General features: G+C 41.0%; 1 protein-coding gene across 7 annotated transcripts in view; it reads left to right on the top strand.

Annotated features, from left to right (window-relative positions):
• Nucleotides 1-22328, top strand: part of EPHA7 (EPH receptor A7) — a 347251-nt gene that overhangs the window by 282855 nt on the left and 42068 nt on the right. For 2 of the 7 annotated variants that reach the window (XM_063916995.1, XM_063917000.1), the window contains exons 6-10: nucleotides 7365-7489; nucleotides 12721-12889; nucleotides 13569-13678; nucleotides 16667-16730; nucleotides 19906-20031. In XM_063916995.1, coding sequence (XP_063773065.1) covers nucleotides 7365-7489; nucleotides 12721-12889; nucleotides 13569-13678; nucleotides 16667-16730; nucleotides 19906-20031 — 594 coding nt within the window. The remainder of the gene's footprint in view (nucleotides 1-7364; nucleotides 7490-12720; nucleotides 12890-13568; nucleotides 13679-16666; nucleotides 16731-19905; nucleotides 20032-22328) is intronic. The other 5 variants (XM_063916997.1, XM_063917001.1, XM_063916999.1 and 2 more) reach the window with 3 other exon arrangements.

The raw sequence follows: 22328 nt of genomic DNA, 5'->3' as shown, positions 1-22328 counted from the left end.
CGTAAGGACCATGGGGTATAGACGGGCTCCGCAGGAGACATGGGCACTTTAAAGAACTTTAGAATGGGTGTGCACTGGCTCCTCCCTCTATGCCCCTCCTCCAGACCTCAGTTAGATCCTGTGCCCAGAGGAGACTGGGTGCATTACAGGGAGCTCTCCTGAGTTTCTCTGAAAAAAAGAATTTTGTTAGGTTTTTATTTTCAATGAGTACTGCTGGCAACAGGCTCCCTGCATCGTGGGACTGAGGAGAGAGAAGCAGACCTACTTAAGTGATAGGCACTGCTTTATAGGCTACTGGACACCATTAGCTCCAGAGGGAGTCGGAACGCAGGTCTCCCCTCGCTGTTCGTCCCAGAGCCGCGCCGCCGTCCTCCTCGCAGAGCCGGAAGATAGAAGCCGGGTGAGTATAAGAAGAAAAGAAGACTTCAAGGCGGCAGAAGACTTCAGATCTTCCCTGAGGTAAGCGCGCAGCGGTCACGCTGCGCGCCATTGCTCCCACACAACACACACTAGCAGGCACGGATGGGTGCAGGGCGCAGGGGGGGCGCCCTGGGCAGCAATATAAACCTCTGAGGCTGGCATAGGAGTATTATAGGCTGAGCCGCTGGAGGGGGCGGAGCTTGGTCCCACAGCACTAACCAGCGCCATTTTCTCCACAGAGCACTGCAGAGACGCTGGCTCCCCGGACTCTCCCCTGCTGAACACGGTGACACAGGGCAAAAAAAGAGGGGGGGGGGGCACTTGTGAGGCGCAGTGAGTGTATTATACATAATTATATAAAAAAGCGCTATATATTCTGGGATTTTGTTTTCCAGTGTCAGTTGGCGCTGGGTGTGTGCTGGCATACTCTCTCTCTGTCTCTCCTAAGGGCCTTTTTGGGGGACTATCTCCAGATAAATATCCCTGTGTGTGTGGGGGTGTCGGTACGAGCGTGTCGGCATGTCTGAAGCGGAAGACTCATCTAAGGAGGAGGTGGAGCAGATGATTGTGGTGTCTCCGTTGGCAACGCCGACACCTGATTGGTTGGACATGTGGAATGTTTTAAATGCAAATGTCACCTTATTGCATAAGAGGTTGGACAAAGCAGAGTCCAGGGAAAAAACAGGAAGTCAATCCATGGCTTTAAATGTGTCACAGGGCCCTTCAGGGTCTCAAAAACGTTCTCTATCCCAAATACCAGACACTGATACCGACACGGATTCTGACTCCAGTGTCGACTATGATGATGCGATGTTACACCCAAGGGTGGCCAAAAGTATTCATTATATGATTATTGCAATAAAAGATGTTTTGCATATCACAGATGACCCCTCTGTCCCTGACACGAGGGTGCGCATGTATAAGGAAAAGAAACCTGAGGTAACCTTTCCCCCATCTCATGAGCTGAACGAGTTATTTGAATAAGCTTGGGAAACTCCATACAAAAAACTCCAGATTCCCAAGAGGATTCTTATGGCGTATCCTTTCCCTGCACAGGACAGGGTACGGTGGGAATCCTCGCCCAGGGTGGACAAGGCTTTAACGCGCTTGTCCAAGAAGGTGGCGCTACCGTCTCCCGACACGGCAGCCCTCAAGGATCCTGCTGATCGCAGACAGGAAACTACCTTAAAATCTATTTATACACATACGGGGGCTTTACTCAGACCGACAATAGCATCGGCATGGGTATGTAGCGCGGTTGCAGCTTGGACAGATATCTTGTCCGCTGACATTGAGACCCTAGATAGGGATACCATTTTATTGACCTTAGGTCACATTAAAGGCGCAGTCTTATATATGAGAGACACTCAGAGAGACGTTGGGCTGCTAGGTTCAAGAGCCAACGCCATGGCGATTTCTGCTAGGCGAGCCCTGTGGACCTGCCAATGGACGGGGGATGCCGACTCAAAGAAGCATATGGAGGTTTTACCTTACAAAGGTGAAGTTTTATTTGGGGAAGGTCTCGCGGACCTGGTTTCCACAGCTACCGCGGGTAAATCTACTTTTTTGCCTTTTGTTCCCCCCCAGCAAAAGAAAACTCCACAATATCAGATGCAGTCCTTTCGGTCGTAAGTCCAGAAGAGGTTGGGGCTCATCCTTCCTCGCCAGAGGTAAGGGTAGAGGGAAAAGAACGCCTGCTTCGGCTAGCTTCCAGAATCAGAAGTCCTCCCCGGCTTCTACTAAATCCAACGCATGACGCTGGGGCTCCACTGAGGGAGTCCGCACCGGTGGGGGCACGTCTTCGACTCTTCAGCCAGGTCTGGGTTCTGTCAGACGTGGATCCTTGGGCGATGGAAATTGTATCCCAGGGCTACAAACTAAAATTCGAAGAGGTGCCCCCTCGCCGATTTTTCAAATCGGCCTTGCCAGCTTCTCCCCCAGAGAGGGCAGTAGTGTTAGCTGCAATTCAAAAGCTGTGTCAACAGCAAGTGATTGTCACGGTTCCCCTAGTCCAACAGGGAACAGGGTACTATTCAACCCTGTTCGTGGTTCCGAAGCCGGATGGCTCGGTCAGACCCATTTTAAATCTGAAATCCCTAAACCTGTACTTGAAAAGGTTCAAATTCAAGATGGAATCGCTCCGGGCAGTGATCTCCAGTCTGGAAGGGGGGGATTTTATGGTGTCACTGGACATAAAGGATGCATACCTTCATTTCCCCATATATCCTCCTCATCAGGAGTACCTGAGATTCGCTGTACAGGACTGTCATTACCAGTTTCAGACATTGCCATTTGGGCTTTCCACGGCCCCGAGGATTTTCACCAAGGTGATGGCGGAGATGATGGTGCTCCTGCGCAGGCAGGGAGTCACAATATCCCGTACTTGGACGATCTCCTGATAAAAGCGAGATTGAGAGATCAATTGCTGAAAAGCGTGTCACTGTCCCTGAGAGTGCTACAATAGCACGGTTGGATTCTAAATCTGCCAAAGTCGCAATTGTTTCCAACGACTCGACTATCATTCCTAGGCATGATTCTGGACACGGAACAGAAGAGGGTTTTTCTCCCGATGGAAAAAGCCCAGGACCTCCAGAACATGGTCAGAGACCTGCTAAAACCAAAAAGAGTGTCGGTCATGCGAGGACATTTCAGTGGGACCTTCTGGACAAGTGGTCGGGGTCCCATCTACAAATACATCAGAAGATAAGCCTGTCCCCCAGGGCCAGGGTGTCTCTCCTGTGGTGGCTGCAGAGTGCTCACTTTCTAGAGGGTCGCAGATTCGGTGTTCAGATGGCATCACACCTCAACAAGAAGCTTCGGAGGTATTGTGCCAGGTCAAGGGACCCTCAGGCAGTAGCAGTGGACGCCCTGTTGACACCATGGGTGTTTCAGTCGGTCTATGTGTTCCCTCCTCTTCCTCTCATCTCAAAAATATTGAGAATCATAAGACGAAAAAGAGTACAGACAATACTCATTGTTCCAGATTGGCCTCGAAGGGCCTGGTATTCAGATCTTCAGGAGATGCTCACAGAAGATCCGTGGCCTCTTCCTCTCAGGGAGGACTTGTTGCAGCAGGGACCCTGCGTGTTCCAAGACTTACCGCGGTTACTTTTGACGGCATGGCGGTTGAACGCCGAATCCTAGCGGGGAAGGGTATTCTGGAAGAAGTCATCCCTACTCTGATAAAGGTTAGGAAGGAGGTGACGGCGAAACATTATCACCATATCTGGAGGAAGTATGTATCTTGGTGTGAAGCCAAGAATGCTCCTACGGAAGGTTTCCACTTGGGCCGTTTTCTCCACTTTCTACAGACAGGAGTGGATATGGGCCTAAAGCTAGGCTCCATTAAGGTACAGATTCCGGCCCTATCTATATTCTTCCAGAAGGAATTGGCTTCTCTCCCAGAAGTCCAAACTTTTGTAAAGGGAGTGCTACACATCCAGCCTCCTTTTGTGCTCCCAGTGGCACCATGGGACCTTAACGTGGTGTTACAGTTCCTAAAATCTCACTGGTTTGAACCTCTTCAAACAGTTGAATTAAAGTTTCTCACTTGGGAAGTGGTCATGTTGTTGGCCTTTGCATCGGCAAGGCGGGTGTCCGAATTGGCGGCCTTATCTCATAAGAGCCCCAATCTCATTTTCCATGAGGATAGAGCAGAGTTGAGGACTCGTCCTCAATTTTTGCCTAAGGTGGTGTCATCGTTTCATATGAACCAACCTATTGTGGTGCCTGTGGCTACGGGAGACTTGGAGGATTACAAATCCCTTGATGTGGTCAGGGCCTTAAAAATTTATGTAGCCAGGGCGACTCGGGTTAGGAAAACAGAGGCACTTTTTGTCCAGTATGCAGCCAACAAGGTTGGCACTCCTGCTTCTAAGCAGACTATTGCTCGCTGGATCTGTAACACGATTCAGCAGGCTCATTCTACGGCTGGATTGCCGTTACCAAATTCTGTAAAGGCCCATTCCACTAGGAAGGTGGGCTCTTCTTGGGCGGCTGCCCGAGGCGTTTTGACCTTACAGCTTTGCCGAGCAGCTACTTGGTCGGATTCAAACACTTTTGCAAAATTCTACAAGTTTGATACCCTGGCTGAGGAGGACCTCATGTTTGCTCAATCGGTCCTGCAGAGTCATCCGCACTCTCCCGCCCGGTTTGGAGCTTTGGTATAATCCCCATGGTCCTTATGGAGTCCCCAGCATCCTCTAGGACGTAAGAGAAAATAAGATTTTAAATCTATCGGTAAATCTTTTTCTCCTAGTCCGCAGAGGATGCTGGGCGCCCGTCCCAGTGCAGACATATTTCTCCATGACTTGTATATAGTTATTGCTTACATAAGGGTTATGTTACAGTTAAGATCAGTCGTTGGCTGATACATTTTTGTTCATACTGTTAACTGGTTGCGTATATTCCAGGTTATACGGTGTGGATGGTGTGGGCTGGTGTGAGTCTTACCCTAAGATTAACAAAAATCCTTTCCTCGTACTGTCCGTCTCCTCTGGGCACAGTTTCTCTAACTGAGGTCTGGAGGAGGGGCATAGAGGGAGGAGCCAGTGCACACCCATTCTAAAGTTCTTTATAGTGCCCATGTCTCCTGCGGAGCCCGTCTATACCCCATGGTCCTTATGGAGTCCCCAGCAGCAACTACGGACTAGGAGAAAAAGATTTACCGGTAGGTATAAAATCTTATTTTTTGTGTGGCATGAATTAAACCCTGTCTTTCTACTAAACCATACTGTTTGATGGTCACTAGATCCTAGGTTCTTACCCACATATATGTGCAATATCTTGTCACCATTTTTTAGTATTAAATCTAATATTGCGTCTTTGCGAGTTGCTCCCTCACCAATTGCTTGAGAGATGCTCCCTGTAAGTAATTTAGAAATTTGCCATTTGTATTTAAATTTGCAAAAGCCCCCTCCCAATTTACATCAGGTAGATTAAAGTCTCCCATGATTATGACCTCTCCCTTTAAAGCCATTTTAGTCATGTCCAGCAGTAGGGTTTCAGTCCAATTCCTGCCCCTGGCCTGGTGGTCTATAGATCACCCTAGTGCGAACAGTGTCCTCCTCTCCCATATCTGTGGTCACCCAAATGGCCTCAGTTTACTCTTCAATGTTTTGTATTAAAGCAGCATTTTTACTTTCTTTACATGCATTGCTACCTCTCCTCCTATTCTTCCCATCCTAAATAACTTGTATCCTGGTATAGCTATGTCCCAGTGATGATTCTCATTGCATGGTAGAGGCCAAGACAGTAGAGCAATTTTAAGCATGCTTGCATGACTTCATGACTATAGATAGAATTTTGTCTCCCATGCTTTTGTACACATAGCTTTAAGAATTGTGTCACTATAGCGGGAAGAATTTTGTTTGTGAATCTGTTATTCAGTTATGAGGAATTTGTTACGACAGTACATAACAAAATGTCAAGTGTAAAGTTGAAATGACCCGTTTGGTGGTAATGTTCAATGTTTGGTCACTTTATTTTTTATTTTTTTTACTGTTCAGAAATCACACATTGGGGTAGATGTATTAAGCTTGGAGAAGTGATAAAGAAGTGATAAGTGGAAGATAACACACCAGACAATCAGCTCCTAACTGTCATTTTCAAACCTGTAATGATTGGCTGGTGCGTTATCACCTTCCACTTATCACTTCTTTATCACTTCTCCAGGTATAATACAACTCCCCCTTTGTCCTTTACAACATGACTGCTCCTCAGTAATACCCCTTTTCCACCTGTAGCACGGGTCGCAGCCGGGAGCCGAGCCTGACACTGCTGCGACCCGTGCTACAGCTACCTTTCCCACAGCGCTCACCAACCCGGCATATTGCCGGGTTAGTGATGCTGCTAGTGACACGGCAGGTGCGGCGCTGGGAGATCACATGATCTCCCTGCGCCGCCCTTCCGTTCAATGTAAAGCGGAAGCCGTGTCGCATCGACACAGCTTCCGTTCACACTACACAGCTTACCTGGTTGAACACGTGTTCAACCCGGCAAGATACCCGGGTAGGATTCCCATATCACTTGATCTGGGAATTTGCAGGGGGGGCCGTTTCCACTAGGAAAAAACACTGGTAAATGCGCGCCACCGCACATTTACCCGTGTTTTTAAAGCTAGTGGAAAAGGGGTATTACTCTAAAGATATAGTAAGCGTAAATAAGGCAGGCTACACCGGACTACCAGTGGAAAAATGATCAAATGAGAATAATTAGCATTGTGTTTTATTGGTTGTTGTTTTAATGTATGTGTGATCTGAATGTCAGATTCATGTTGGCAGTGAGAATCCATGATGTACAATATCTGTATAACATACTTTTAGTCTACAGTATGTGTAACAAATGATTAATGAAGAAAATAAACTTTCCACTTTAAAAAAAAAAGTATGGTTTACAGTGAATGTCAGTAAGTGATTTTTTTCAATTGCTATCAGGTTGCTCTTTTCATTACTGTAGGTGAAGGACTGTTTGTGTGCTTGTGGATAAATGGCATTATTACTTGATCATTGGCATGCTTTTATAGAATCAAGGCTCAAGATAGCAACAGAAGGTTTCTTTTGTTGTTTTCATCTACAGTATAATAAATATTTGGTCTGTCAATGAATCACAAGAGATTAATCTGAAAGCCTGCAATTTTTGTCTTAATTAGAATTCATTTGCTTAATTATCAGTATAATCCTGACGATTCATATTTGCACTAACTCCACAATGATGTTTTCTGCTGTTTGCACTTTAATTTACATTTCCATTATAGTTTATGAGCATAATAAACCCTTGTTTGAATATTCATTACGATCAGAATTTTATTGTACTTTATGAAAAAGGTGTTTTATTTTAGTGTAATTAAATAATTCTAGTCACTATGTGAGACTGATAAAATGCGGTGTTTTATTTTCCACATGTTAGAAAATATACTCTTTTTTTATCATCTCGCCTTGCTTTAGCTCCGTCTCAAGTAAGTGGGGTAATGAAGGAGAGAGTGTTACAGCGCGTTGTCGATATATCCTGGCAGGAACCTGAACATCCCAATGGAGTCATCACAGAATATGAAATCAAGTATTATGAGAAAGTAAGAGCCATTAACACATAGAATTGCAATGTTTTTTCTTAATTTATAATAGAATCACAACTTCAGTTTTAGTAAATAACTAGTGCATTCTTAGTGTCATTGCTTTGTTGTTTTTTCCGAATTTATCTTGTGTTCTAAAATAACTGCAATGTATAAACACAGTGATTTATTTGTCACATGTGCAGGATGGTGTGATTATTATGAATTGTTCAGTCTCCTTACCTATTACTTTATTTGCTCAGCTATGGAAAGCCTAAGGGGCAGATTCAGTTAGGCACGGTGCTTACCGCATGCTTAAGGCCTTAAGCTATTTCAATTATAAGACCATTTTATCACACGGTATGCATGCAACTAACGCACATTATCCCATAGATCCAGGGTAAGTGTCTGTAACTAGGAGTTAATGCTTTTGCGGTGACCGCAGTATGGGTAGAAAGCCCTACTATTCTGTTCACATCTCAGGATGGTACAAACAGAAATCAGCGGTGAGAGCAGCCTTCGGACTTGCCACAAGCTGTAAATTAACAGTCCCGGGCACTGCTTCAAGCTCACGTTAAACAACGCTGCTAATTGAATCTGCTCTCAGTCTGTCAAGTTTACCTGTTCACTTTGTGATCAATGTTTCCATTCATTTTATCTTAAAGACCAGATTGAAAGTCAATATATCAAAGAATATGCTTAAATGAGCTTACTAACATTTTTGTACAAATTGGACCTCTGTGCAGAGACCATAAATCGCTCCTGCTATTCCTTTCCGAACAGAATAATATGAGGATGATTCAAGAAGTAAGGTAACAAGACATATGTAATGTTCTCTATTTCATTCTATTTTCCCACAGGCGCAGGGAGGCCACTGCTTCCGCTCAGGGCCATTAGACTGCGCCTTATATCAATCATCCTGTCCCAACATTGGTTTTAAGATGGCGGGGGCTGGCAGAAACATGGTCAAACTTTAAGGAACGTAGTGTAATCAGATTTGTACTTTTAAAAGGCACATGAGCATCTGAAATTCATCGCCAAATTGTCGAGGTGTACGGTGATAGCATCATGTCACGGGAAACAGGCTTGGGTTTTGTGCACTTCCTTTGATAACCACAGGACAGACATTCAATATGTGCAGCGGACAGGCCGGTCAAGCGCTTCCACCACAGGCAGTGCACCAAACACAAAACTATTTCCTTGGTATGATGTGAACACTGTACACCTCGACAAGTTGGAGATGAATTGCAGCTGCTGATAAGCCCTTTAGATACAGATATCTGATCACACTGCACACCTCAATGTTTGCTCATGTTTCTGCCAGCCCCGCCATCTTACAACTGCTGTTGGGACAGTATATCATGAGACATGGGGGGGTAATTCAGACCTGATCGTAGCAGCAACTTTGATAGCAGTTGGGGAAAAACATGTGTTTAGATTTGGGTGGGGTGTGTTCAATCTGAAATCTAAATTGCAGTGTAAAAATAAAGAAGCCAGTATTTACCCTGCACAGAAACAATATAACCCACCCAAATCTAACTCTCTCTGCACATGTTATATCTTCCCCACCTGCACTACACATGGTTTTCCCCAACGCTGCTACGGTCAGGTCTGAATTACCCCCTTAGTCTAACGGCTGTGAGGGGAAGCAGTGGTCTACCTGCTGTCACCTGACAGGAAATTAGAATTAAATAGAGATCATTACACATGAGAGTTCTTGTTGCCTTACTTATTGAACCAAGGTTAGTATGTGGTATACTACCATGTGGCGCTGCCCATTAACAGAAAGCATTACTAAATATTAGCACAAACCATGGTACCAAATCTGCTTCAGTACTAGGAGAAGCAGCCACAGTTATTATTTTGTTTGTATTCTCTCCATCAATATGTTCCATAGCCTTTTTGCTGTCATTGAGTCCAGAGGAGATCCTGTCATAGAGGAAGTTCTAAATGTAATATAATGGGGTCGTACATCTCATGAGTTCCAATAGTCAAGGGATACTTTAAGACTGACCCACATTTGTTTGCATCAGTAATGACAACTGCACACTCCTTGTCAGACTGTGAGATACAGAGTAGCTCACAACACAGTTTAATATATTCAGCTAAATCCAAATACCACAACCCTATGAAAATAAAAATAAATAAAGGTAAATATACTAGCAGTGACTTTAATTAGTGCTGTACATTTCAAGTGTTTCATAAAAGTGTCAGTTTGGCCCTTATTGAAAACCACAGAAAATGTTCTGACTTGCTTGTGATTGGCAGTTTGTATTACTAAGGTTCTGTTAACATTTCCAAACACAATTGAATTAAATTGCCACACTTTTCCACTTTTGTAAACTACAGTATATACAGCTTGTATGATATTACTTGAAGACAGGAACAGAAGCATTTAGTTGAAATGTTGAACTTACCCTCAAAACGGGGACACTTGGCAAATAGAGAGACATCAAGAATGTAAGAAGTATAGATACATGTACAACACTAACAGAATTTATTTTGTAATTATTTTTGAACAAAACATAAGAACACATGAAGAATCCTTGTGTAAAATATTGATTCCATAGATGCAAGAGGGGTTTATCCTAACTACAGTAGATCTAACTTGCGGTATAAAAATAAAGCTGCCCAGTTTTTGTGGGCCACTGTTCATGCAAATCAGCCTGTGTTTACCCTGCATGCAAAAAGAATAAATGCACCATTTGCATTTCAGCATTTGTTAAGGTACGCATGTACTTGCAGTTCTTTGCTTTATATTCAACTTTATAATCAACCACTAAGGGGTATATTCAATACAAGTTGGATCCTTTCAATGAACGGCCAAATCCGACAGTAGTTGGCCATTCTTAAAGCACAGCATCAGAGTCCCCGTTGTCTGACAGGCAGGCATAGCTCTGTGCAGGGACCTGTCCTCCGGCGGCGGTTCTGGCTCGTGCCATCACTCCGCCGATTGATCTGTCACCCGGTGGCGGTATTGGCAGCTCCGACACTTCTCCGTGGACCCCCCACCACCCCCATGGACTAGTTCAGCCAGGGAGAGGTATCATGCCCAGCCCATGAATCTGAATGCAGGACGCGGAGCTGGGCTGATCGATCATAGCTGCTGTGGGGAGGGCTGACAGTGCAGTATATTAAACAAAAAAAATCAACAAACTCCTAAATGACGGGAGTTGTCCCCGCCCCCCCCCCCCCTACCCTGAACTGCGTATGGCTTCACCTGCTCCTGGTCCCGCATGGAGGGCACGTGCATGGCCGCACTGCCCTGGTGATCTCGCTGGGTGCTGGGGACTCCAGTGAGCTATTACCTGGCACCGCACTGTGCACAGTGCTGCCCCAGGTCCATCACTCTACCTTAGCTACGACACCCCCTCACTTCCAGCAGCAGTGGTACCTATCCACATGATCCTCACCCATCTGCGCCAGAGCGTCATACTTTTAACAGGCAGCCAATCCCAACGAAGTGCGTCCCCGGGGACCCGCCCAATATTAAAAAGTGAGTCCCCAGTACTTATTGTGGGGTAAAATACGCGCTATAGCACGTTTTTGCGATCACTGCAGTACCGGCGGTTTAGTGTGGTTTTCTTGGTGCCGTTCATTGGTGCTTGCTTATGCGCACACCCGCAAATTTTAGTAGAAAAAAGGACTGCAATGGCGTGATCGCGGCAACGCCATGCAGCCCTTTTCAGCAAAGATGTGTGAGGACACATCTGTACTCTTGAATTGTTTGGTCTTAATGTATAATGCTATGTTTGATGAAAAGCCAACACACTGTATCACAAGAGTCTCCTAATAAATGTCAAGCACTGTTGTCAGAGGGGGAATGATTTTAGGGTTTGCTGCCACATGACCTTGGAACGATTGTTGCCATCCAACAAAGTCTAGGTATCCTCCAGAGAAGGTGGGGGTTCAAAATAGCTTCCAAGGACCTGCAGCTTCTACAGCCTTGCATTATTATACTGATTTATTTTTTAAGAGCGAGTTTCTTTAGCTTATTGTATTAGCCATTATTTCACTTTCTGTATACTGCACAATAACATTGTTACTATAGTGTAACTGTCTCTGCTGTATTATACTAAACAACGGCATATATTACCAATAACTTCATGCTTTAAATACTGTATAGCTAAAATGTTGCTAGTAATGGACATACTGTAATTTATACTATTTCTGTTATATGGTAGTTTTTTGGGGGGGTTTTATACTTGCAGTCAGTCACATTTCTAACTTACATTGCTTCACGCAATTATTTGTTTTGTTTTTTTAAGGTAAATCTCATCCTACTTGATCTCTTTATTCCTCCTCCATGAGTAATGTAATGTCCCTATATCATTGTGTTCTAGAGTTGATTTCTAGAAGATAACGAACTTCTCAAAATACCTTTCCTACCTCATAAACCATATAATTTGTTCCAAGCCCTGGTTTCACACCCAGCATGCTGTCTCCCATCCAGTAAAGTCTATAATGATAGAGACCCTTACATGTTTTTGTAGAATCTTCTGGTTTCTTTGGCACCTGCTGTGTCCATCACATGAAATTAATCACAATTACCACAGTATCACAAGCTTTCTGCCAACTTGGGTCATTTCTCCTCAGGCCTCTTCTGTTTTTCATAGTCATTCTGCCTTCACTTTGAAAACCTCTTTGGGCCTCCTCATTTCTAAGTAGGTGCAACGTTTTAATCTGGTGAATATCAGTTTAGTGTCAAGATGTGAAAAAAGCCCTAAAAACTATATTTTTCATTTCAGAATTATGAGTCAAGATTTAGTTAAAAAAATTAACATGATCATCTAGTTGAATATATACACGGACAATAGTTGGAATATTTGCAACAGTCTATGTACAGTTCAGTTCATGTTATCCGTAGTAATACTAAATGAATAATGTAAAATTGATGCATCTCTTAATTTACCTAGTTTACAGATTACTATTTCAATGCCGACACAACATACCACTATCTACACTAAGGACATACTGTATACAAATATACCACTACTCCTTAGTCCTATCATAATCCCACGTCTTTTTACTGACTTCCACTATCCCTTGAATCATATCCTACTGTATGTACTGTAAGCTGTCACATGCAAATTTCAGTTGCCATCTGTTGCATCTCAACCCTAATAAACAAATACAGATTTTGATGGGCATGAAGGATCTGCTCAATCCGGTTACTGATGATATAAACTGCAATTGCCAACAATTTGTATAAGTAGTTGAAGCATATCACAGATATACTTTGTGTCCTTTAGGATCAAAGAGAGCGCACATATTCTACATTGAAAACAAAATTAACATCTGCTTCAATCAATAATCTTCGGCCTGGAACAGTGTATGTGTTTCAAATCCGAGCGTTCACTGCTGCTGGCTATGGAATGTACAGTCCCAGGCTTGATGTCACCACACTGGAGGAGGCTACTGGTAACATTGACCCTTTTTCCAATACAGTAAATGATATGTATTCCTTAAGTATTATTTTTAGAAGCAAAAAGATTAATATATATATATATATATATATATATATATATATATATATATATATATATATATATATACAAGAGCACCGGGGGGGGGGGGGGTTCTTCCTAATGGTATAAAGGTATGTTCACTTTCTTTATCTAGTTGTTATTCACCTTGACAAAGTGACGTGTCTGTCCCGAAACGTTGGTTGCTATGCCGTGATTTTTTAATACACTTGCTTGCTGAAACTAGACCCTGAGTGCCGCTGACTGCTTCATCGCCTCCTACCTATATATATATATATATAAAAGATTTTAGCCCTATACATCTGTTGATACATAGTTCTAGATAGAAATACAGGTTATGGGCTATAATTGCGAAGCGGCCCTCACGGCATGCTTTATACTCTGTGTGGGTGCAGCTTTAAACTTTCAGCTCCAACCCACGGCTTCCCAAAGCCGCCACTTCGTAAATATAGTCCTATATATCAAGTGGTCATATACTGTAAATAACAACAATGCATACTTCTATAGAATATGTGGACTTTTTCTAGAATAGTTGTTTAGGTGGATCTGAAACAAAAATGTTGTATTATATTGAACTAATGATATTTTTTGTATATTTTTTGTATCTTTTGCAGCTACTGCTGTATCCAGTGAACAGAATCCTGTCATTATAATTGCGGTGGTTGCAGTAGCAGGCACTATAATTTTGGTGTTCATGGTCTTTGGTTTCATCATTGGAAGAAGGTATATATGTGTATTTGTATTCCTTCTAAAAATTAAACCTATTATTTTTCTGTGACTATTCAGAGCTGTCTGTGCCATTAGGGACATTAATTGCTGGAGTTCTAAGTATAATTTTCCATTTGGAGGATAGTATCAAGAGAAACAAGAAAAGTATTGTGCTACGCACTGTGACAGATTTGTAGCAGCAGCTGTTGGAAGAAGGTCACAGGGATGCACATCCGATTTGTTTAGGGATACAAAACATTAGGAATCAGACTTGGCAGTAATTTTGTTGACACTCTGATTGTATTGGTGTAGAGTCTCTGTACACACGAGAAGGGTGGAGGTTGCTGTATGGCCCCCTAGCTTCATAGTTCCTAGAGGGCCGTATTGTCCAGTTTATAACCTGGCTCTGACTTATGGCCAGAGGTAGTAAATCCAGGAGCAATTTGGCCACCTTAGTTAAGGTTGCAATATATGAAAGTCATTTTCCTTATATTTTAAAATAGCTGCCAGTTGAGAGTTTTTTACTTTAGGATCAATGGAGTTATCATGTTGACTCCAGCCACAGAATAAGCTGCTTAAAATGCCAAATGCAGCCTTCCCTCTGTATTGACCTTGGCTGCTCCTTTGATAAGTGCAGACCGTGTCTATGGCTCTTGATTGTGTCATTTGTTTAAAAAAAAATATATATATATAATACATCTGTATAACCTGAAAAATATACTGGTATTCGTTAATATCTAGCCAAAGATCAGGGCAGATGATCAGTTTCCACTTTAAAGCAAATTAGCTGTTTGTGCTAGATTTGGACCTAACTTCAAGAGAGTAGGAGTTGGTGAACCTCTGCAAATTGTCTGTTTACCTTGAATTGTCAGGGCAATTTGTGGTCACTGTGCAGCTTTTATGTGACTATAGAGCAGGCATGTCCAAACTATGGCCCTCCAGCTGTTGTGAAACTACACATCCCAGCATGCCCTGACACAGTTTTGCTGTCAGAGAATGCTAATGCTGTGTCAGGGCATGCTGGGATGTGTAGTTTCTCAGCAGCTGGAGGGCCGCAGTTTGGACATGCCTGCTATAGAGTATATGCAGGACATTGTCATTTTGCCATAACCTTTCTGTTTGTTGATTTCTTGTTTTGTATCCTCTATTAAGTTCTGTTACATACTTATATATTGAGAGTGACATAAGCTGACAGGCTCCTTTCCCTACCCTGTTCTTTGAATTATTTTGTATCTGTATGTTTTATTCCATGTACTGTACATGTACGATGGAACGTGCAGATTCTTATTAAATAAAAGATGATAATAATAATAATAATGTTCTGACGAGTTAATTAAAAGATACATATCTTGTATTGGCTTCCAATATGTGATTTTTATTTTTAAAACTTTTCATTAAAGATGAACACCCAATTAAGGCTACTGACATATTGGTGCTGTAAGCGATCACACTTAGTGTATGACAGCACATACTGCAGCACGGTGTATAAATGCTGATTTGCTGGAACACCAGAGAGCAGCTATGCAAAGGTTATGGAAAGCCCTGTTTTATTTGCCTATGGTATAATAACATAGTAACATAGTATCTGAGGTTGAAAAAAGACAATTGTCCATCGAGTTCAACCTATTTGTGGTGTCCTATGCATGATGATTTGACTAAAATTTCTGACTGATGCTGCTGTCAGCCGTTGCATTTTATCCCTATTTATAGTAACTATAATGCATGACTATGCACCATACCCCTGGATATCCTTATCCATTAGGTATTTATCTAACCCATTCTTAAAGGTGTTGACAGATTCCGCCATTACAACTCCCTCAGGCAGGGAATTCCAAACACGTATTGTCCTTACCGTGAAAAAGCCTTTACGCCGTATGAAAAAGCCTTTACGTCGTATGCATGGAAAATATATTATGAACATCTGACCTGCATCCACCCTTGTGTGGCCAAATTGAAAAGAGAGAAAAGTAATTTGATCTGTATAAATAGCAGAACCCAGTGGATACCATTATTGTGGGTAGCCAATAATCACTACAATGATAGCAAGTAATGAAAACAGCATGTTGTGCTGAGGTGACTGGAAACTCCTTACTAACACTGGGACTGATGCAGAGTTGAATGTAAGTGGGCCATACGTTAACCCGCATTGTGTGTACAGGAAAAAATGCATATATTCGCAAGCAGACTTGACCCCCACACTTGTTTTCATAGCCATCATCATTATCCGTGTGTTATTGCACCAGCCCTATCCTTGGTACAGGACGATCTATGGGGCAGATGTATAAGCCTGGAGAAGTGATAAAGCAGTGATAAATGGAAGGTGATAACGCCCCAGCCAATCCTTACAGGTTTCAAAAAATGACGGTTAGGAGCTGATTGGCTAGTGCGTTATCACCTTCCACTTATCACTGCTTCATCACTTTTCCAGACTTAATACATCTGCCCTTGTGTAACAGGCTTAACTACACACATGCACAATAACTTCGCCTATAATTATGTTGATAACTCTCACTTAAATTAGAATGCATGAGAACACCCTATTAAAAGCCATTTATGCAACTGCATCAGCAAGTGGAGATGCATTCAGTTTGCATACGACCCTTCATCACCCCTACTTGCAGTGCTTGGTTCCAGAGCACGCCCAAAGCAAAAACAAAATGTGAAACATAAATGTTCTCTCATTCATCTCTGCATCAAACCTATTTTGTCTTGAGTTCTTGTCAAAAGCACATTATCGTTTTGCATACTGTAAGTACTGTGTTTTTCATTGTCAGTTCTAATACAGCACATTGCTATATTTATACTTCTTTGCTTTTGCTGACTGCTTAAAGTATGTTTCTATTTTTTTCAGATTGCACTGCTGTAAATCACATGACTGTAATCAGTCTATTGTGTTTAATGGCTCTATTGTGTTTTTTTGCTTGTATACTGTATGTTTTATATATGCCATCCTTAGAAAATATATATAAAGTCCTTCTTTTGTTTTTGTTTTTCCTATTTTATGCTTCATAGGCATTGCGGCTACAGCAAAGCTGACCAGGAAGGAGACGAAGAACTGTACTTTCATTGTAAGTGTTTTGCTTCCTTTATTTTAGAGTAGCTTTCTATTGTATATTAACGTTATTATTAGTAATTAACCTTCTCTAGTTGTCTACAGGGGTTTGCGATTCATAGGAGAACCTGAATCCACTTGGCACATGTGTTTTTTGTATAACAAGCAGTCATATTGTTCACCTCTAATTATCACTTTCACACCATTTCAGAGACCTCCCATGAGATTCAGTAATTTAAAGTTCAATGGTCAAGTTGCTGTGATCTTTGCCCACGGCTATGGTTTCTACATTCTCTTGTCAATCATAATGGGATGAAATCATTGCACATGTCCTGCATGTGGAGCTGTTTATTCAAACACTGTTAATAATTACAGGAAATCATTTAGCTACAAAACAATTGAATGATTTGATTAACTGAACCACATACATAAACAGGTTCACAAAAAAACAGTGTGTAGCGTGAATATATAGTGTCTATTCCCATGTACATAAGAGCAAATGTGTTTTCTCTTGGCCCAGTTCGTTATTTCAGTTTTAATGCGGATTGCGATGTGACAATTGACAAATATCCCAGAAAGATGAAGCAATTATAAATAAGAGCAATGACAATATATGCGAGCATCAGTCTTCTAGGACAAAATGAGGACATGGAAATTAGATGAAGAACACAATTCATTTATATTTATGACGGAATTAAAAAAAACTGCTGATACAGTAGGCTACCCTGCCCATCTTCATTTTTTTAATGGTGGGCAAGAATCTGTTTAATTTCTCTGCTTGTTTTTGCATCCTTACATTTTCTTTTTAAGCTGTATATAACATTGATATAACCTACAGGAGGTATGATTTAATGAAATGGCACTTATAAAAGTAATTAGCAAAAGAGATACGGGTTTGCCCCTGCATTACAGAACATTGATCCACTTCATGCACTTTTTAATTATTTTTATTTTTTTATTCATTAATTTATTTTAGCATTTGCTTATTGTATTCTTTTTACATTGCATTTTTTACTCATTTTCTATTATGCTGTTACTACAGATATGGTAACATTGTGATGCATTTTTACAGTACATCCTTGCTTTTATATCAAATACATTCCCCTTTAATACGTTATACAGTCACAATTACAAGAATTACAGCTTTAAGCAAAGTATTCTTGGAAAAGACTGCATTTTATTTTTTGCTGAACCAGTTTGTCAGCATGCATTGAAAAGAAGGTTTGTGATTAATTTAATCTGACTGCATCAGCAGCAACAGAACACAGTAGTCACCAGCTATTTACAGTTGGTCGTGTTTTATTGTTCTTTTGTTTAAAGCAAATTTTCAGTAGCATGAATGCCTTTTTATTGATTTTTTTTTTTCCCTTCATGGAAAAAAGGCATTAAACTTGGGTTAGTGAACTCCTTCCATTCTGTACCTTTATTTTTCCATGCACTTCAATCTTTCATTGAATCAAGCTCCTTAAAAACAATAGCTGTGTTTACTAAAGCAATTGCAATTTACATTTTTATTTCCTCCTATGGTTTCCTACCAACAATGCCTTGAGATCCCAGCCAACACTATTTCATGTTGGTATGCCAGAGTAGCTCTCTCCTGTCAAAATGTTTTATGACAGCTTGAATAAAGAACCATCAGAGACCCGTTTGAGATGCACGAGGTTACTTGGAATCTGGGCCGCTTATCATAGAAAATGAGAGTGTAGCTCATTCTCCATCTGCCTGCCTGAAATCACAGTGTAGGAGGTTAACCTATTGTTTCCGATGCCCTCTTTTACCCATTCATCTATTTCAAACACACTTGCAGATAAGAGTCTAGTGGTGATAACATTAAAATAAATATCAGAATAAGTGATTAAATTATGTAAATGAAAGGTTAAAAGACAAATGAATCATGCACCTCCTTTACAAACTGTTGCTCAACATTGTCAAGAAAATCCGATTCAAATGGGAAGTCAGAAATACAAGTTTCTCTAGGAAACATTTATTCAATAATTTGGCTCCGTACATTTTTTTTCTCACCATTGTACTTGCTCTGGAGGAGTTTTGATACAATAAGAGAATAGTAAACATAAATCAGGAAAATCACAGGTTTCTGGTACCTTTCCATGGTATCCAATGGTAGCATTGTCATGGGAACATGAACTTAAATATACATTCATTGCAGTGAGCAGTCACAGATAAAGTATTCAACCATCTAACATTACTTTCATCCATACCCCATTATTCCATTTGAATAATCATTTGAAGAAACAGTCCTGTTTAAAGTCAAAATTGAAAGGAAACAAAGGCCAGTTTACTCAGACGTCATCCTTTTGCCTTTCATCAATTTTTGTATATATAACACACTCTATTTGCATAAAGGGGAAATTGTTCGTCTATATTAGGTATCTTTTAAAATTACATTTCAGGCCAGTTTTACCTGCACTGTTGCAGAATGCACGTTCATTGAGTTATGCAGCAGTGTAGGCTGTCTAGACTTCCAAATTCTACAATTAAACAATGATCTTGACTGAAGCAGTGTATTGCTGCTACTGTATATCCTGTAAGCCTTGTGTGGAGTGTTCTGTGCTCTGTTCTTCAGTTTTACTGGCAGTATTAGCAGCAAGTTAACTGTGTCATTTATGTATCACAAAATCATTTTGTGTTATATATCTGATCTGTGACTTGGTAAGTTATTTATTTAATGAGCTCTGCTGTAGTTTGTCACTACTTGGTTAATGACCTTGTATCAATCTTCAGTCTATTAAATGATACATGCTCCTGAAATTTTAAATTGACTTACACGTTAACTGTACTGCAAATGTTATATCCTGCTGGTGACTGAATTATTAAGTGAGTTTCTAAGTCAAAAAGAAAACGTAGATGATGTAATAATAATATTTTGTCAGTGGCATCCCAGTCATACAATCTTATAACGGTCACAAATTGTTGATGTAGCAGTTGGTTTACACATACATAATTGTGCTTTATTAGCATTCTCAGTATTAACATTCGTTGTTGTGAATATTGTTTAATATGCATGTGTACACATTCTGCTGATCATGCTGTGCTTGCACATTCACCCTATTACATGTATTTGGTTTCATGAAACAAATGCTTCCTTCCTAGCAACACCTTGTAAAATGACAGTCCTAACTGTTTGCACAATAAGCACTTTATCACTGTGCCGCTTTCTGACATCATTACAGTTAAATTTCCAGGCACCAAAACCTACATTGACCCTGAAACGTATGAGGATCCAAATAGAGCTGTCCATCAATTTGCCAAGGAGTTGGATGCATCCTGTATAAAAATCGAGCGTGTGATTGGGGCAGGTAAGACAGTGGTATCTTCTGTTTTCAACATTTCCATTTACCAGGATTGAATCTCAAACATGATATGACAGGCAAATAATTACAGCTCACATGTGGAACCTTTTGTTTGAGGCAGCATTTCTAAATGTAGATTCACTCGAGAAAAACTCTGAGAAATGAATTATGCTGTTCATGTGAAAAGGCCTTTTATGAATTTGACATTTCATCCTTTCAAGGCAAAAATGTACTATATAATGGGCTGTCCTGCTGGATGCCCTTCTGCAAGATACAGCCTTCTACAATACTGTATGCTCCTTATCTACAATAAGGAAGTATGATGCTCTTGTGTTTGTTAGAAGCTGACAGACCTGTAAAGTGAATGTTTTCTTGTGAATGTAAATTTGCATCTATAATAAAGTGTGTTTTGGGGGACCACATGCTGCTCTATAACCCCTATTTTGTTGTACTCAGACTTAGCTGTGACTTGTTGCTGGTAGAAGTGTTGGTCATGTGCCCTTGCTATTTGATTATTTTATTTAATCATTAAATGTTTAATGGTTTCCTTGGGATTATACAACTCCGTTATTAGTTTGCATCTTATTTATGGTGTTTTTTCTAAAAATGTGTCTTTTATCTTAAACACTATTGTCTAACATACAATGTAGACATGATAAATATGTAACATTAGTTTACAAAACCATTGGATTAATTCCAACAGACTGTGAGTAATGAGGCCCAGACATCTACAGGCTGGTTCCTTGTTCTGACAACATGATTGGCGCTCAAAACCACTGATCGCAGACATCGATGATCACATTCTCTCTGGGATTTTGCGAAAAAACTGCATGTTAGAAATCCCAATTCACCGATTCTGATCTTCTTTTTTTGGGTCACAAACAATGAATCAAGGATTTCAAACATGTTGCATTTCCACTATATTGCCACCCAGAATGTAGAATTGCCCTGATACACCCCCCTCATTTATGTAATTGATCTGGCCACTGTGTCATTAATGTGACATGCTGGATACATAATAATAACGCCACCATCTAGTCATTGAATGTATATTACTAAGGAGTTACAAATTCAGGGCACTTCAACTGTAGAGATATACAGAGGTATACAACAGTTTAGGTGTAGCAAACGTACATGAAAATGGTATCCGGACTCTGGGTCGACCCCCGTTAGGTCATCAGTGGCTAGGTCGACACTGCCATTAGGTCAACATGAAAAAAGGTCGACATGAGTTTAAAAAAAAAACTGGTGGGGGGCTTTTTCATACTTTACTATCAACGTGGACTACGATTGGGACTGTTAACCTTGCCTGCAGCATGGCGAGCGAAGGGGTGCACTAATTGGGGTTCCCAGTCACTTGACGGAGAAAACGACACCAAAAAAAACATAAACTCATGTCAACCTTTTTTCATGTCGACCTAATGGCCGGGTCAACCTAGCCACTGTCGACCAATGGGTGTCGACCCTGAGACCCATACCCCATGCAAACATAACATGGCGTTTACAGTGTAAATAATATGAAAGATAATTGAGGCAAAAGAACAAAATGCTATGCATATCGGAATGAATGGTACACATCATTGCCCTGGAGGCTGCCGTTTTTGACTTACAATTTTGTCACCTAAGGAAATACAGTAATCTGTCATCAGTATATAGAGGCCCAGCATAGTGGTGCTTTATAATTGGGCACAAACTGTTATAAAACAAGGAATGATACCAAATAAAGAGATTCATTCAATCTATAAGTAAACAGGAGTTTAAAAAATGACCTTAAATGTCACATTTGAATGTTGGTCCTACCAGATTGCAATGGGGAAAAAATATTTGAACTACTGTACATCAATGTTGGTTTGGATGCTAGTAAGTTATTTAAGTGTTCTTTGAACTGTGCAAATGGTTGTCAGTCATTTAGAATAGCATAGGTTTAGAAGTTGGTTTAGGAATTTGCTAATCTTGACTAAAGAGGTGTTTTCAGGATGACTAAACATTTGGAGACTTCTGGAAATTCCACAGTAGGTGCGGCCTGAAATCAAATTCTGTAATTTTGGAATGGGAACATAAAATGAAGAAAGATGAGAGCTGCAGATCTGGGCAGAAATGAGAAATTGAGTTGGAAGGTGTTTAGAGACAAGAGATGTACTATATGTTGGTGAAGTTTTCTTTATGTGTTTGTATTTATGCTACCAGAATGTTTGGTGATATAAATTAGTCTACTCTCTGCATTTAAAATGAAATGTCTGGCTAAGGCCAGTTAGAAGGGAACTGCATAGTTTGTGTCAGTAACCAATGTGGTAGAGTTTTTG

Source organism: Pseudophryne corroboree, chromosome 4 (genome assembly GCF_028390025.1).
Source record: "Pseudophryne corroboree isolate aPseCor3 chromosome 4, aPseCor3.hap2, whole genome shotgun sequence".
In the NCBI taxonomy this organism is placed as follows: domain Eukaryota; kingdom Metazoa; phylum Chordata; class Amphibia; order Anura; family Myobatrachidae; genus Pseudophryne; species Pseudophryne corroboree.
Note: the sequence above shows the minus strand (reverse complement) of the source record. Positions and strands in the feature narration are given on the sequence as shown.